At 36.8% G+C, this 16,370-nt stretch overlaps 1 protein-coding gene across 3 annotated transcripts in view; it reads right to left on the bottom strand.

Moving 5' to 3' along the window:
• Nucleotides 1-16,370, bottom strand: part of SNX27 (sorting nexin 27) — a 68,413-nt gene that overhangs the window by 29,749 nt on the left and 22,294 nt on the right. For 2 of the 3 annotated variants that reach the window (XM_069480584.1, XM_069480585.1), the window contains exons 2-5: nt 16,078-16,309; nt 4,945-5,137; nt 3,153-3,217; nt 1,368-1,472 (exon numbers count right to left, since the gene is read on the bottom strand). In XM_069480584.1, coding sequence (XP_069336685.1) covers nt 1,368-1,472; nt 3,153-3,217; nt 4,945-5,137; nt 16,078-16,309 — 595 coding nt within the window. The remainder of the gene's footprint in view (nt 1-1,367; nt 1,473-3,152; nt 3,218-4,944; nt 5,138-16,077; nt 16,310-16,370) is intronic. The other variant, XM_069480586.1, reaches the window with a different exon arrangement.

Here is a 16,370-nt window from a genome sequence, read left to right on the forward strand (position 1 = left end):
AAGCTGAGCATCAAAAAGATAATATATGCTATTGAATGAATCACGTTGAATCTAAAAACCCACATGATTACTAAAAAATAAAATGTAATAATTATCTTGTTGGACATCACTGGAATCAACATGGGCACCAATTCTTTACTCTGAAAATTGGCAATAAAAGGAAAGAAATATTTATCCTCTCTTTTCCACATACTGCATTTCAAGATAACTAAATAGCTTTAGTTGATAAGGAAAAGTTATTTGCAGAAGAATTCTGGCTAACAAGTGTGAAGAAATGAGAGAATCAGAAAATCAGCACTTTGCAACCTTTAATGAAATCATTGGTTAAAGCAAAAATCATCAATGCATACACTCATTTGATGAAAGATCAGTGGGGAACTTTACAATGTAGAGATCAGGTTATCACCACTTAAATATACTGATTAATCTTAGTATCACTAAAGGTGGGATAAGCTCAGATATTGTGAACCTCCTGTTGAGAAGCAATATGAAGTATAAAGCACCAATTATGAAGTATTCTTATCAAAAAAGTAGAATTTGAATCTAATCAAGCCTCCAGAGCAAACTTCCATTTATAGAAAATACAGGGAGACAGAGGGACATATTAAATGATACTATAAGGAAACAAACAGATAAATTGAGAATGTGGGACATTCTATAGAACACTGACCTATTTCTGCAACAAAACAATAGCATGAAAAAACAGTTGGGGAGGAGAAGGGGGACTGCTCTGTATCAAAACAAACATAAAAACTAAATGTGATAAAAGGACCTTGTTTAGATTCAGATTTTAACAAACCAACTGTAAAAAGTCATTTTTAGGCAACTGGAAAAATTTGGGTATGGAGTAATCATTGGCTAATACCAAGGAAATAGCTCTAATATTTTAGGTTTGATAATGGCATTGTGGTTATGTAAGAAGAATGTTCATATTTTCAGATGCATACTTACTGAAGTATATACAGATCCAATAACATGGGATTTGCTTTAAAATACTTAAACAAAGGCAAAGGAAAAAAGGATACATGATACAAATGTGGCAAAATCTTGATAATTATTAAATATGAGTTATTAGTATATAGAGATTCATTGCATTATTCTGTTTTCGTGTATGTTATAAAGATTTTTACAATTAAAAAAAGGAGGGGTTAAGCACAACTATTACAACCTGGGATATTTACTGTACCTTTCTTTCAAGGAGGGCAAAGTACTTTCACATTAATTATTATTAATAATAATAGCTAACATTTAATAAATGTATTATGTGCTAGACACTCTAAGTACTTTATATGTATTAGTTCATTTAACCTATCTTTCTTAGCTTCACACCATCTAATGTCAAGTCTACTTGTTCAAGTTTAACTTACCTGATATACTTGGTCTGTAGTACTATTCTTTTTAACCCTGACTGTAACTGTTGTTCCATCTGGTAATGCTACTCTCAGTTCTACATCGGACACACCGTTATAGTTCTGGGGGAAAAGACACAGAGAGAATTTATAACCCAGTATATCCTCACTCTTCCTGTAACATGCTAGCTAAACAATAACCTAAACATGTGATAGAGAGGAAGTAAGTTACAATGAAAAAGCGGGAATAGTCAATACATTTACAAGTCACGAAGCTGACTTTAGGTGCAGCAGAACCTTTAAGATGAACAGCAAGGAGAGAAACACGTTGAAGCCAACATGTTCACATTTCAAAGCAGAAAACTTGTGTGAAGCAATCTAGGTCAAACACAGATGAGATTTTTGGTTCACTTCCCTCTCCCCATTGAGAGCTCACAAATGTGAAGAGAACCCCTGGTACTAATAGCAAGGCACGTAGATTGGCTCAAAGGGTATCGTAAGTTCCTTTCTGAACCTTGAAATAATCAGGACATCTTGGAAATGAAAAATGAGTGAGACTCAGGTATCTGAGTTAGTCTGATGCCCAATTTTCTTCTAGCAAAGAATAAAAAATTATTATTCTCCTTGATTCAAAAGAAATCCTTTTTTTTGCTTTTGGTGATTAACACATTCCTCTAACAGATTTTTGACCTTGTAACTTTTATTAGACAGAAACAACTATTTAGGAACAAGTCCATCTTCATTTACCACTTTTAAAAAAATAGTATTCATTGCCTAAAACCATTCGAAGCATTACTTTATTATAAGCCCTTGTTTATAAGAAACTTATAATCTAGTTGGAAAAATAAGACATATGCGTATAAAATAATTAATGGATAACACACTAATATGTTAGCATTAAATATTCATTCTTCTATCCAATTAATATTTATTAAGCACCTACAGCATGCCTGAAACTGTGGTAAGGCATTGGAAATGTAAAGATGATCAAGATTTAGTTCTTACCTACAGGTAGCTCACACTCTTATAGGTTAAAAATATAAAGTGACAATCTGATTATATGTCTAAAAATTAGACAATGAGATAGCAACAGGTGATAAGGTGATAATTGAGTTGGTACTGATTGTAAAAGTTTTTGGTAGAATAAAAAATTGATAGGCCGGGCGCGGTGGCTCACGCCTGTAATCCTAGCTCTCTGGGAGGCCGAGGTGGGCGGATTGTTTGAGCTCAGGAGTTCGAGACCAGCCTGAGCAAGAGCGAGACCCCATCTCTACTAAAAATAGAAAGAAATTATATGGACAGCTAAAAATATATATAGAAAAAATTAGCCGGGCATGGTGGCGCATGCCTGTAGTCCCAGCTACTCGGGAGGCTGAGGCAGTAGGATCGCTTGAGCCCAGGAGTTTGAGGTTGCTGTGAGCTAGGCTGACGCCATGGCACTCACTCTAGCCCGGGCAACAGAGTGAGACTCTGTCTCAAAAAAAAAAAAAAAAAAAAAGAATAAAAAATTGATAACCTGCGACTTCTCAGGACTCGTGAATCTTGCCCGGGCCCCTCTCTTGGGACCCGTTAAAAAAAAAAAAAATTGATAAACTGAGTCATCAGGGATGGCTTCAAAGAGAAGGTGGACCTGGCACTAGGTCTTAAAAGATAGATTAGCAGGATACATATGAAAAGGAAGTAGAAAAAAATGTAGTCATCTGTAAAGTTTATGGCAATTCAACCCATACTGAATACCTTTCATTTATTTTCCTCCATAAGGAGCCAAGAAGAAAACAGTCACTAAAGGAGGCATTCACCTACCTCATCTGATTCTGACAGGAATTCCTGCATGATATCACTCTCACCAATGACTCGTATTGAACACACTGTAGAAAACAAAGATAGAATCTGGCATAAGGCCCTAAAATCAAGAATATTAAGTCAAAAATATATGAAGGTTTAAGTTTAAATCATCAGTAGGAGGCAATGATGAGGTAGCATGCCATGCCAGGGACATAAGATTTTAAGACATGACAAACATTCATCTAAATATGATAACAGAAAAGTAATAGAAAATACAAAGATATGGCTTGCTACATATTAAATATAGCCAGAAAAGAGAAATAAAAGTTCAGTAAATCTAGCTGGGCCTGAAGTCCTGGTTTCTTGAGAGGCTGAGACAAGAGGATCCTTGACTTGAGCCCAGGACTTCAGAGACCAGCCTGGACAACACAGTGAGACCTTTTCTCTTTAAAAAAAAAAAACAAAAAAACAAAAAAACAAAGTTCAGTAAATCTAACTTTGCAGTCTTGTATGACCTGTTAACAAGCTATAACAATAGAACATGGGGAAAGAGACAGTGGTAAGGAAATGTGAATCAGAAATAAATCGAATATAAAATTGGAATATAAAAGCAAAATATCTATTTGGCCTATGAACAGGCCATTCAGGAAACCATAAACATTTAAAGCCACTTTGGAAAAAAATGGATAGGTAATTAAGTATTAAGCAGAACACATCATTTCACCTCACTAACTAGCTTTAAAACGACCAACAAAAAAAAAAAAGGAAGGAAGGAAAACAGGCATATAGGTAGCTACTCATCAAATCTAAGAAAGTTAATTTCTTGACTCTCTCATGAGGATGCTAAATTACACTGATGATTTTACTTCATTTGATTACAAAAAATTGGACCCTTTCTCATTTCCCAAGGGCTGTGTTCAGAGGCCAGTCCATGTTAGAAAAAGCTAAAAACAGATGAGGAAGTTCCACTACTTTTTATGGGAGAAATGGTTTTTCTTCACGGATAAGGCTCCCTATCGAAGCTTTTTAAAAAATCAACTAGGTCAATTAGTTCTTATACAAGGACACAAAATGACTAAATATCACATAAGACCATTATTCTATTAAACCAGTATTTTAAAGGAAAACCTATTGCACAGCTAGCAAATTCTATAATTTTGTAACTTAGTATAAGGTCGCTTCTCTGAGCCACAAGATGAACTATTTTATTGAGAAGATCTATGTTATTTCTGTTGTGTTCTAGATAAACAAATGTTTCAGCATCCACATCCACAGACTCCTTATGTATCATTTGGAAGCTCAGAAATAACAAGTAAATTTCCATACTTCTACCTTTAGCCTGCTTAGAACAATAGAATTTTAGATTACTACAGCTCTGCAAACCTATCCATGGATACCTATAAAATGAATAAAGAGTTTTAATGTAGGATATGCCAGTAAGCCAAGAATCACTTTCATGAAAATGTCTTTAATATTGCCCACTTAGTTCCCAATATTCAGCACATTGATGAGTCTGTCTGAATGTGTTTGCTGGCAAATAATATAACCCTATAAATAAAGGTCCATAAAGGACCATCAAATGCATCAAAAACTAAATATTCATTTTTCTGTTGGTGTTAAGTACTCAATGAACCAATAAAACAGGCTAGTGATCACTGTACTGGACATTCCAGTATTCCCTTCAAAGCTCAGATCATTCAAAACTATAGTCAGAAACTTGACTTTCAGGAAACTCAGGCATACAGTTTAGAAGTTGCAGGTCTAGACCCTATGTCTACTCAGGATAGTAGAGTTTAATGGGTTGGCTTACCTTTTTCTAGATATTCTTCCAAACCCCGACGTCGGGTATCTAATTGTTGTTCTGATAATGAGAAGGGCCACTTTCCTGGAAGACGGGGAAATGTAAAGTTGGCAAACTCTCTCTTCAGGTTCTGGTGTAGGATAGCGAACTCCCGGTACCGCTTAGAACATAGCTGCCTCCCTGCCATGTAAACATTGTATACCTGGTAAGGGAGAACAAAGAAAAGCCTACTTACTACAAATTAGATCACAGAATCATCTAAAGTCAGGCTTAGACTGATATTGGTTAGGTGTTTTTTGCTAGGCACTTAACAGAGACTATGTTTCGAGGGCACTTTAAAATTAAGATGTACTTTCAACAAACACACCAAAAGTAATATGCACAAAAAAGGGCTACCCTTTAAGAGGGGCATGATCTTGTTGTTGCTATTAAAATGATCTCTAATACACTTTTAAATATCTTCAAAGGCAATTATCAGTTTTTGGGGTTTTTTTTACCAACTACTTAGACTTTGCAGCAATTATCAGTTTTTAAGGATAGATTTTATTTTCTGAAAGTTAAAAGTGACTTGAAGGCTGGGCGCGGTGGCTCACGCCCGTAATCCTAGCACTCTGGGAGGCCGAGGCGGGAGGATCGCTCAATGTCAGGAGTTGGAGACCAGCCTGAGCAAGAGTGAGACACCCCCCCCCCGCCCCGTCTCTACTAAAAATAGAAAGAAATGATTTGGACAGCTAAAAATATATATATTAAAAAAAAATTAGCTGGGCATGGTGGCGCCTGCCTGTAGTCCTAGCTACTTGGGAGGCTGAGGCAGAAGGATTGCTTAAGCCCAGGAGTCTGAGGTTGCTGTGAGCTAGGCTGAAGCCACGGCACTCTAGCCCAGGCAAAAGAGCGAGACTCTGTCTCAAAAAAAAAAAAACAAACAAACAAACAAAAAAGTCACTTGAAGACAATGTGGTGAATACAGTGAATGATCAAACAAACAAATTTGGATGGAGATGAAAACCTAGGGTTGATCATAAAGCAATGTGACTGACAATTTGTGTGTGGCCCAAACTGGTTCTAAAGTTAATTCCAAAGAAAAGAACTAAAAATGATTTAAGCAATAGCATTTTTGTTAGCAAACAGATATGGTAAAAAGCAAAATAAAAGCCAAGACCTTGATAATAACTTAATTCAAACCATATAGTCTCTGCCTTCTCCATGCCATCTCTCTGCTGCCCTGACCCCCAAAAGTTATCATATCCAACTATGTTTATCATTCCTTTGCTTTCATCTTGTTATATATTTTTGCATTTATATATAATCCTTAAATTTTTATTTTAATTTTTAAGGATATTTTAGTTTTTATAAAAATGGGGTATCATGCTGGATGAGACTTTTTAGACCTTTTTCACTCAGTCTCATCCACAACATTATATATCTTTGTGGTTTATTCTGTTGCATATGGCACTTGGTCGTGTGACTATATCACAGTTGTTTGTTTTTAATCTGTTCTCCCACTGATAGGCATTTGGGTTGTTTCTGGGTTTTAGCTACTGTGAACAGTGCTGCTAGCAACATTTGTATACATGCCACCTGTTGTACAAGGAAAAGAGATTCTTCTGAGTATATACCTAAGAGTGGAACTGCAGGGTTATAAGACATGTGCATATTCAACCTCAGGAGATAATGCCAAAATGTAAGCTAATGTGGTTACACTAATTTATTCTCTTGTCAGCAATATATAAAAAGATCCTCTTAATTTTTGCCAACAGAATGGGTCTGAAAAGTTTTCTTACTGTGGTCCTAATTTATATTTCCCTAATTACTAATGATGTTTAATATATCTTTATATATTTATTGGCCATGTGAGTCTTTTTTTGAAAAATACCTATTCATGTGTTTTGCCTGCCCTTATGTTGAGTTTTTGTGCTTTCTCATTGATTTGTAGCATTCTTTATATGTTCTTTTTTTTTCCTTTGAAGATGGTCAAGAATCTTTATATGTTCTTGACAATCTTTTTCATTTGTGTATTGTGAATATCTTCTCCCAGTTTCTCACTGGTCTTTTCACTTTATTTAAAAGTCTTCTAAATTTTAAAAAGTTTTAATTTAAAAAAAGTCCAATTTATCAATCTTTTTATAACCAACACTTTTTGTCTTTTTTTCTGAGACAGAGTCTAACTGTCACCCCAGGCTAGAGTGCAGTGGCGTCATCACTGCTCACTGCAACCTCAAACTCCTGGGCTCAAGCCATCCTCTCCAGTAGCTAGGACTCCAGGTGCATAGCACCATGCCTGGCTAATTTTTTCTATTTTTAGTAGAGACAGGGTCTCACTCTTGCTCAGGCTCGTCTTAAGCAACCCTCCCGCCTCAGCCTCCCAGAGTACTAGGATTACAGGCATGAGCCACCATACCTGGCCTTTTTGCATCTTAAGAAACTTTTTTCTATTACCAAGCTCTAAAAGCTATTCACCAATATTTTCTACTAAGAGCTTTTAATTTTTTTTTTTTTTTTTTTGTCATTTAAGTCCTTAATCCATCTGGAATTGATTTTTCTATATAATACGAAGTAGAGTTCCATTGGCATTTCTTTTAAAACCAAGAATATTTAAAAATCAACTTGTAATTGAATTCTCCCTAAACAAAAATATTCTGCTTTTACAGGACAATATGGGGACTTCCAAGTGGTCCGTAATTAACTTCCCACTATAAACAACTAGAAAACTGGACACAATATAGGACACAACTATTTTCAGACATTGGCCAACAGGCAGCTAAGAGCTGTGATCCCTGAGTAAGGGAAACAAACAAGATGAGCCCTACCATAAGCCTGGCTTTCTGCCTAGAGATAACTCGTAAACTGCAGCTCAGGGAGGGGCACCCAAACAGAGTTCCCGGGAGTTGAACAGACAGAAACTATAGTTCAGAGAAGCCAGAGCAGCTAGAACTTGCAGGGCTGAGCACACAAAAGGGAGCTAAAGAGAGACATAGGTCCAGAAGTCTGTGTTGAGGTCCAGAAGTCTGTTGTTGAGTCCCCTTGAATTTTAGCTGAATCTGAGGAAAGAACTATAACCAAGGGCGAGCTGTAAATAAACAATTCCCAGACTTCACACAGGATATGGACTCATCATTCAACTTCCCTCCAGCCAGAATAAAGAGACCTCCCTGAATCTATGTGGAATTCAGAAGGGAACTCAAAAAGGCCACGCTTTAGGAGCGGGGCTAAATTTTTCTAGAGTGACAGCTACTCTAAACCACCCTAAAAGAGCTTAAAAGCAAACCCCAAAGGATTAAAATAAACTGTAACTTAACTGCATGCCGGAAAAAAAAAAAAAATCCAACACTCTTTAAAAGAATATAACAAAATCTAGCACCCAATAGCATTAAATTCACAAGGCACAATGCCCAATCAAAAATTACTAGACATATAAAGAAGCATAAACATTTAACCTATGACCAGGAGAAAAATCAGCCAGTAGAAACAGACTCAGAAATGACAAAGACAAAAGAGTTAGTAGACAAGGACATTAAGCAGCTATCATAGGCTGCTTCTGCTTCTGTTTAGGATTTAGGAAGCTGGGCCAGGCTTGGTGTGTCACCCCTATAATCCTAGCACTCTGGGAGGCCAAGGCAGGAGGATTGCTTGAGGACAGGAGTTTGAGAGTAGCCAGAGCAAGAGTGAGACCCCGTCTTTACAAAAAATAGGAAAATTTGCCAGGCCTGGTAGCCCATGCCTGTAGTCCCAGCTACTCGGGAGGCTGAGGCAGGAGGATGGCTTGAGCTCAGGGGTTTGAGGCTGCAGTGAGCTATGATGATGCCACTGCACTCTAGCCAGAGTGACAGAGTGAGACTGTGTCTCAAAAAAAATAAAGAAAGACGGAAAAAAGAAATAAAGAGCACTTCCACCCCAGACACCAGGAGACTTCCCACTAACTTGCAAATCTTTCCCGTGGGCCTCTACTGTATTCAGAAGAAAGACTGGGGGCAGGGCAGGAGACTTGAGATAGTCTCCCTTGGTGGCCCAGGCCTATGGGAGGTGATTAGCCATTGCTAAGGGACAGACACAATGCCCAACCACTCTCCCATACCCTTCTCTTCTAAGCAAAAGCTTTAGGCTATTAGGGGATGGGCAGTGCTATGGTTTGAATGGCCCCTCCAAAACTTAAGTTGAAATTTATTTGTCATTGGGAGGGTATTAAGAGGAACTTTAAGAGGTAATTAGGTAATGAGGGTAAAGCCCACATGAAAGGGTTAATGCAGTTATGGAGACAATAAGTTAGTTATCTCAGGAGTTAGGCCCTCCCTTTTCTCTGTCTCATAGGTACTTCACCATGTGATGCCTTCCTCCATGTTATGATACAGGAAGGAGGCCCTTATCAAATGTGGCCCCTTTATAGTAGACTTCCCAGCCTCCAGAACCATAAGCCAAATAAATCGCTTTTCTCCATAAATTATCCAATCTGTTATTCTGTTACAGCAGTAGAAAGGAGACTAAGACAGGCAGCAAAACTCCTGGCGAGAGGCAGGAAACCATCTTAGGTCCAGATTTGCACACTCATACCAAGCAGAGGTCTGCTATAGCTGGAGTGGGGACAGGAAACTCTTTCCCAAGACTAACCACAGATACTAAGCAGAGTTTGTCTGAGAAAAGAAGGAAGGGCAAAATAACTAAGACACAAGGACACAGACTTTGCCTACGGCTAAGGCTGGAACACACAACATCCACCTCTACCAAAAGAGGCTAGTGCAAATAAAAAGTAAGAAGAGTCTTTCAGTGGCAGAGGGGCAAGTGTGTGGAGAGAGAACCTGTCTGTGGTGCAGGTATGCAGGGGTGACTGAAAGCTTTGGGACAGAAATACTAAAAAAAACCCTCCAGAAGCCCAGGCCCCACTCTAAGCACAAGGTAACAGCAGCCAACTGCTACAGGAACTTGAAGCCTATGGCACAATAAAAGTAATGGTAGCCACAAGAAAACACAAACCCAGCTTAACTGACTCAATTGTCTAACAGAAGAGGCTTGCCCATTTCCAGGTTCAAATACTATTTACTTTAGTCATCTCTACTGTTCTACACATGATGGTTGGCATTCAGTTAATTATTACCAGAAAAAAATGAAAAGAAAAAAAAAACACCAATACTTCTGTCAAAAGATAAAGCAATTTCAGAGGTGAGACTCAGAAGTTTAAACTATTAGACAGGGACTTTAGAATAACTGTGATTAATACACTACAAGATCTAATGAAAAAGGAAAAGGTAGAATACATGTATGAACAGGGATTTCAGCAGATATGAAAACTATACACAAATATCAAATGGAAATGATAGAATAAAAGGCATGCTATCAGAGATGAAGAATTCCTCCAAGAATCTCATCAGTAGACTGGACACAGCTGAGGAAAGAATCAGCAAACTTAAAGATAGGTCAGTAAAAATGATCTAAATGGGAACAAGAGAAAAAGAAGAACTAAAACAGAATAGAGCATCCAAAAGCTCTAGGACAATATCAAACAGTCTAATATACAGGTAATTGGAATCTCAGAAAGACAAGAGAGAAAAAACAGGGCTGAAGAAATATCTAAAGACATACTGGCTGAGAATTTTCCAAAAATCATAAAAGATATCAAATTACAGAGTCTTCAAGTAGAATAAATGCCAAGAAACACCCATCTAGACATATAAAAATCAAACTTTGAAAACCGAAGATAAACAGCAAACTTTGAAGATAGCCAGAAGGGGTTAAAATATTACATAGAGAAGACCAAAAATTAAAACAAGCTGGATTTTCATAAGAAATTATGCAAACCAGAAGACTAGAGTGACATTTTTTAACTACTGAAAGAAAAAAACTATCAACCCAGAATTCTATGCCCGACAAAAATATTTTTTCAAACATGAAGGTGAAATGAAGACTTTTCCAAACCAACAAAAGCCAAGAGAATTCAATTCCAACAGACCTGCACTACAAAAGATATTAATGCAAGTTGTTCAGGCAGAGGGAATATGATGGAAATTGTATTTACACAAAGCAATAAAGTATATCAGAAATGGTAAATATGTGGTTGGATATAAAAGAACTCTTTTCTCATTTTGAATCTCTTTAAAAGGTAATTGTTTGGGCCAGGCACAGTGGCCCAAGCCTGTAATCCTAGCACTTTGGGAGGCCAAGGTGGGAGGATTGCTTGAGACCAGGAGTTCAAGACCAGCATGGGCAAGAACGAAACCCCATTTCTACAAAAAATACAAAAATTAGCCAGGTGTGGTGGTAAATTCCTATAGTCCCAGCTACCAGGGGCTGAGGCAGGAGGATTACTTGAGCCTAGGAATTTGAGGTTGCTATGAGCTATGATAATGCCACTGCACCCTAGCCAGGACAACACAGCAAGACACTGTCTCAAAAAAAAAGGTAATTATTTGAAACAAAGATAATAATGTATGTATCATGAAGCTTATAACACACACAGAAGTAAATGTATGACAACAATAACACAAACGATGGAGGTGGAAATAAAATACACTCTTGTAAGAGTCTTATACTATAAATGAAGTAATATATAATTTAAAGATATATGCTTATAAATTGAATTTATACTAAAGATGTAAACCTAGAGCAACTACTAAGAAAATAAAACCACAAATTATATCTAATAAAGCAATAGTGGAGATAAAATGAAATCATTTATAAATACTCTATTAATCCAAAAAAGAGCAGGAAAGGAGGAAAAAAGGAATGAAGAGCAGATGAGACACAGACAACAAAGAAAAAGAAGATAAGATTTAACCTAATTATATCAATAATTATACTAAAGGTAACAGCCTACACATTCCAAATAAAAGAGACTGCCAGACTAGATAAAAAAGCAAGACCCAACTATAAGGTATCTATAAGAAACCCACTTTAATTACAAAAATATAAATAGGTTAAAAGTAAAAGGATGTAAAAGATATACATCGAAAACAATAACCAAAAGAAAGCTGAAGTGCCTATTAGTAGCTATATGTTAATAGCAGAGAAAGACGTCAGAACAAAGATTATCACCAGGGATAAAGAGAGATATTTCATAATGTTAAAGGGGTTAATTCATCAAGAAGACATAACAGCTTCATCATACATAAAGAAAAACCTGATAGAACTGAAGATTCTACTTCAGGTATTGTTACATAAACTCCCTGTAGATCAACCCTCCCACTAATAACAACTACAAATTCTAGACAAAATGCAAAAAAAAAAAAAAAAAAAACCCCAAACAAACAAAAAAACCCCCAATTACCTGAGGATTCTGAACAATACACTAAAAGCGGGCAGATTGTGGGGTAAACAAAACATGGAACAATGATCTACACAGGGTGGGATGAGGGATTCCTGCTTTTAGGGGGCTTTGCACTGCTGGTAGGCATCAGTCACAAAGAAGCACAACTTAAGCAACTAAAACTCCAGTAGAAACCCTGACATCTTTCTCACTCAAAGATATAGGGAAAGGATTTTAGGCAACCATGGTTGCCACCAGAGTAAGTGGAGAATCCTAAACAAGAGAGAGCCGGAGAAGGGGATCTCTTAATTCTGTCAATGAATACCACATGTTTCTCAGACCAATCCCTCCTTGAACAACGTATACAGACTCAAAGTACCACTGCAAAGGCTGAAAGGACTGAACTGAGACTTGAAGTACAACCCACAGAAGGTGACACAGCTTACATCTTATTGTCAGGTAAAACAAAAACATCAATACTACTCAGAGGAACATTACAGGACCCAGAGTCTATAAAATGTAATGTTCATAATATCCAAGATACAGTCCAAAATTACTACCAGGAGGATATGACCCACTCTCAAGGGAAAAGACACTTAACAAAAGCCAACCCCAAAATGACATAAATGTTGAAATGTTCAGACATGTAATCAATGGAACCAAATAAAAAGTTGAGAAATAGAACCACACTTATATGGTCAATTGATTTTCAGCAATGCCATGGTATTTCAAAGGGGAAAGACTATTCTCTTCAACAGCAGCTGCCGAAACAACTGGATATCAATAGGAAAAACAAACAAACAAAAACCCTTGACCCTTCTATCATACAATTAAAAAAAAAAAAAAAACTCGAAATGGATCACAGACCTAAACCATGAACAGTGAAAACTATGGTACAGTCACTTTAGAAAGCAGTTTGGCAGTTCCTCAAAAGGTTAAACATAAAGAATTATCATATAACCCAGCAATTCCATTCCTAGGTATATACTCAAGAAAAATAAAAACATATATTTACACAAAAACATGTACACAAATGTTCATAACAGCTTTATTCATAATAGCCAAAAAGTGGAAATAACTCAAATATCAACTGAAGATGAATAAATAAAAAGTGGCATATCCATACAATGGAATGTCATTTGCCAATAAAAATGATGTATTGATGCACACTACAACATGGACAAGCCTTGAAAATATTGTGCTAACTGAAAGAAGCCAGTCACAAAATACGATTCCATTTATATGAAACGTCCAGAATAGGCAAATATAAGATAGACAGGAGAGTAGCGGTTGCCTAGGGCTGGAGGGGATGGGAGATTTGGGGGATGATGGCTGCTGCGTACTACTGGGTTATTTTGGAGGTATGAAAATGTTCTAAAATTGATTGTGGTGATGAGTGTAGAATTCTGTGAACACACTAAAGACAACTAAATTGTACATTTTATAGGGGTGAATTTGTGGTATATAAATCATACCTTAGTAAAGTTATTACAAAAAAGAGCTAAAACTATAAAACTTCTATAAGAAAACATAAAAGATTTGTGTCCTTGAGTTAGGTAGATTTCTTAGAACATAAAAAAGCATTATCCATAAATTTAAAAACTGATAAACTGAACTTTAAAACTTCTGTTCTTTGAAAGATACTTTTAAAAAAGAAAAGGCAAGCCACAAACTGGGAGAAGTATTTATAAAACATCTATCTGATAAAGGACTTATGTAAAAAATATATAAAGAACCCTTACAACAAAATAATAGGACAAACAACCCAATTTTTTAAATGGGCAGAAGAGTTGAACAGATGCTTCACCAATCAAGATACATGAATGGCCACTAACCACACAAAAATCAGCTCATCATCGCAAGTCATCAGGTAAATGCAAATTAAAACCAGAACGAAATACCACTATACCCACAAGAATGACTAGAATTACAAAGACTGAAAATACCAAGCGTTCAAGAGTTTTGGAGCCATTGGAACTCTCCACTGCAGATGAGAATGCAAAAATGGTATAGCACTTTGGAAAATAGTTTAGCAGTTTCTTATATGACTAAATTTACACTTACCATAAGACCCTGCAATTCTACTTCTTGGTATGTACTCAAGAGAAACGAAAACATAGGTCTACATAAAGACCTGTACATTAATATTATCTCATGGCAGCTTTAGTCATAACAGCCCCAAGGTGGAAACAACCCAAATGTGCATCAACAATGAATAAATAAACAAACTGCAGTAAATCTATACAATGAACTACTACTCAGCAATAAAAAGAAACAAATTATTGGTATATGCAACAATGTGTACCAATCTTAAAAGGACTAACTGAACAAAGCCAGACACAAGAGTACATACTGTATGATTTCATTTATTTGACATTCCAGAAAAGGCAAAACATGGTGACAGAAAGCTGATCGGTGGTTGACAAGGGCAGTGGTAGGGAAAGAGGACTGACTGCAAAGGGACATGAAGGAACTTTTGGGGGGGTGATGAAAATGTTCTATATCTTCATTGTGGTGGTGGTGGTGGTGATAAGACTATGAACATTTGTTAAAACTCATAAAAGTGGACACTTAATGTGGGTGAATGTTGATGTAGGTAAATTATACTCAATAAAGTTGATTTTTTTAAAAAGGACAATTAGTAGTTTCATTCCTTTTCTCAAGTACCCAAGGTTTTAGATAATTCCCAAAAGGTTTCAACATCCCATCTGCTCTACTTTGAGAACCTGACCTTGATTTCAACTTCTTACATGCCTTATGATTCAAAGTTAGCACTTTTGAAGCATAAAACTCTAAATTGTGTGCGTAGTTCTGAGACTACAGAGGCCATGCTGATGCAAAGCCCATGTGCTATCATCTCCAGCTAAATTACAGATGCAGTCGCAAATACTATTTGATCCTCTGCAACTTTTCCAACTTTCTTGCTTTTCTCATCTCCTCACTAAAAAGAATTTATCATAAATGTTTAGTAGTTCATTCATATGCAGGTGACAAATCCCAGTTTGAGAGACTGCAACTTTAGTCAGCAGGTCGGTTTTAAACACCTGTAGTCTGATTACCAACGTCTAACAAAACCCACTACATTTTCTACTAAGAATAACAAACATTTGTCATTATATCAACACTCCCAAAATAATTAAAGGCAAATAAAGCATACTGCAACCAAGAGAAAAATTAAGTAGATTGGGCTATCAGTGGCAATTAGGTTTTGAAGAACAAACAAAGGCATTCAGAGAAGGGGCTGGCATGTGAATCTCTTGGAATTCAAGAAGGGCTTTCCTGTATATCTACAACATCAATAGATTGGAAATGGATGAAATAGCTCATTGGAATTGCATTCAGAGTATAATTAGGACCTTGAGAAAAACCAAGAGTTAATCACACAGATATTTCCAAAGAAAATGAAAAGGAACAAGATGTGGAAAGGAGTGTAGGGACACAGGTTCTGGGACGGATGAACCTCTGTGTTATTTATCCAAATTATTCTGGAAGATATAATTTGTATTACCCAAATTATTTTTAAATTAATATTGCTCTACAGCACCACAGAATCAACAGTAAATGAGAGATTGCTACTAGCAAAGAGATATGGCAATCAATAAAAGAACAAACAAAAAAGAAACTAAACAAACAAAAACTCACATGTTTACAACAGACCGGAATGCAAATTTGAAACTGCCTGAAAATAAAATGGAATTATATTTAAGCAGAAATAGGACTCTTCTTTATCATTGTAGTTCATCCCCTGTAATAAATCAGGGTCATTGTCTTTTATTTACGTGTGAACCCATTCTCCTGGTAGACAAACTGACATAGGTTGTCGTCTTTTATTCTACTGCTATATTTTCATAATAATAAGACTGAGGGAAACAAAGCTAGATGCTTGAGGATCGAGTTGGGCTGACACTCACCACAAACTTCTCACCATTCTGCTCCACATGTTTGTATGTGGGGACCGATATGGGCACTGCTTGCTTTTCTGTGTAATCATAAAATGATTGTCCCAACGAGTCGTCACTGGGATCTAGGTTATCTGCCTCATGAGGAGGTACAGACAACACTGTCAAGATCAATTCCTTCTCGCCTGCTCGGATCAGGTCCACCACCTGCTTGTGTGTCGCCCCCTCAACATTCACGCCGTTCCTGAGGGGAAAAAGGGAAAAAGACAATCCCATAAACCAGAAGGGTCCAAACACCTTGCATC

This window comes from Eulemur rufifrons, chromosome 8 (genome assembly GCF_041146395.1).
Source record: "Eulemur rufifrons isolate Redbay chromosome 8, OSU_ERuf_1, whole genome shotgun sequence".
NCBI lineage: Eukaryota > Metazoa > Chordata > Mammalia > Primates > Lemuridae > Eulemur > Eulemur rufifrons.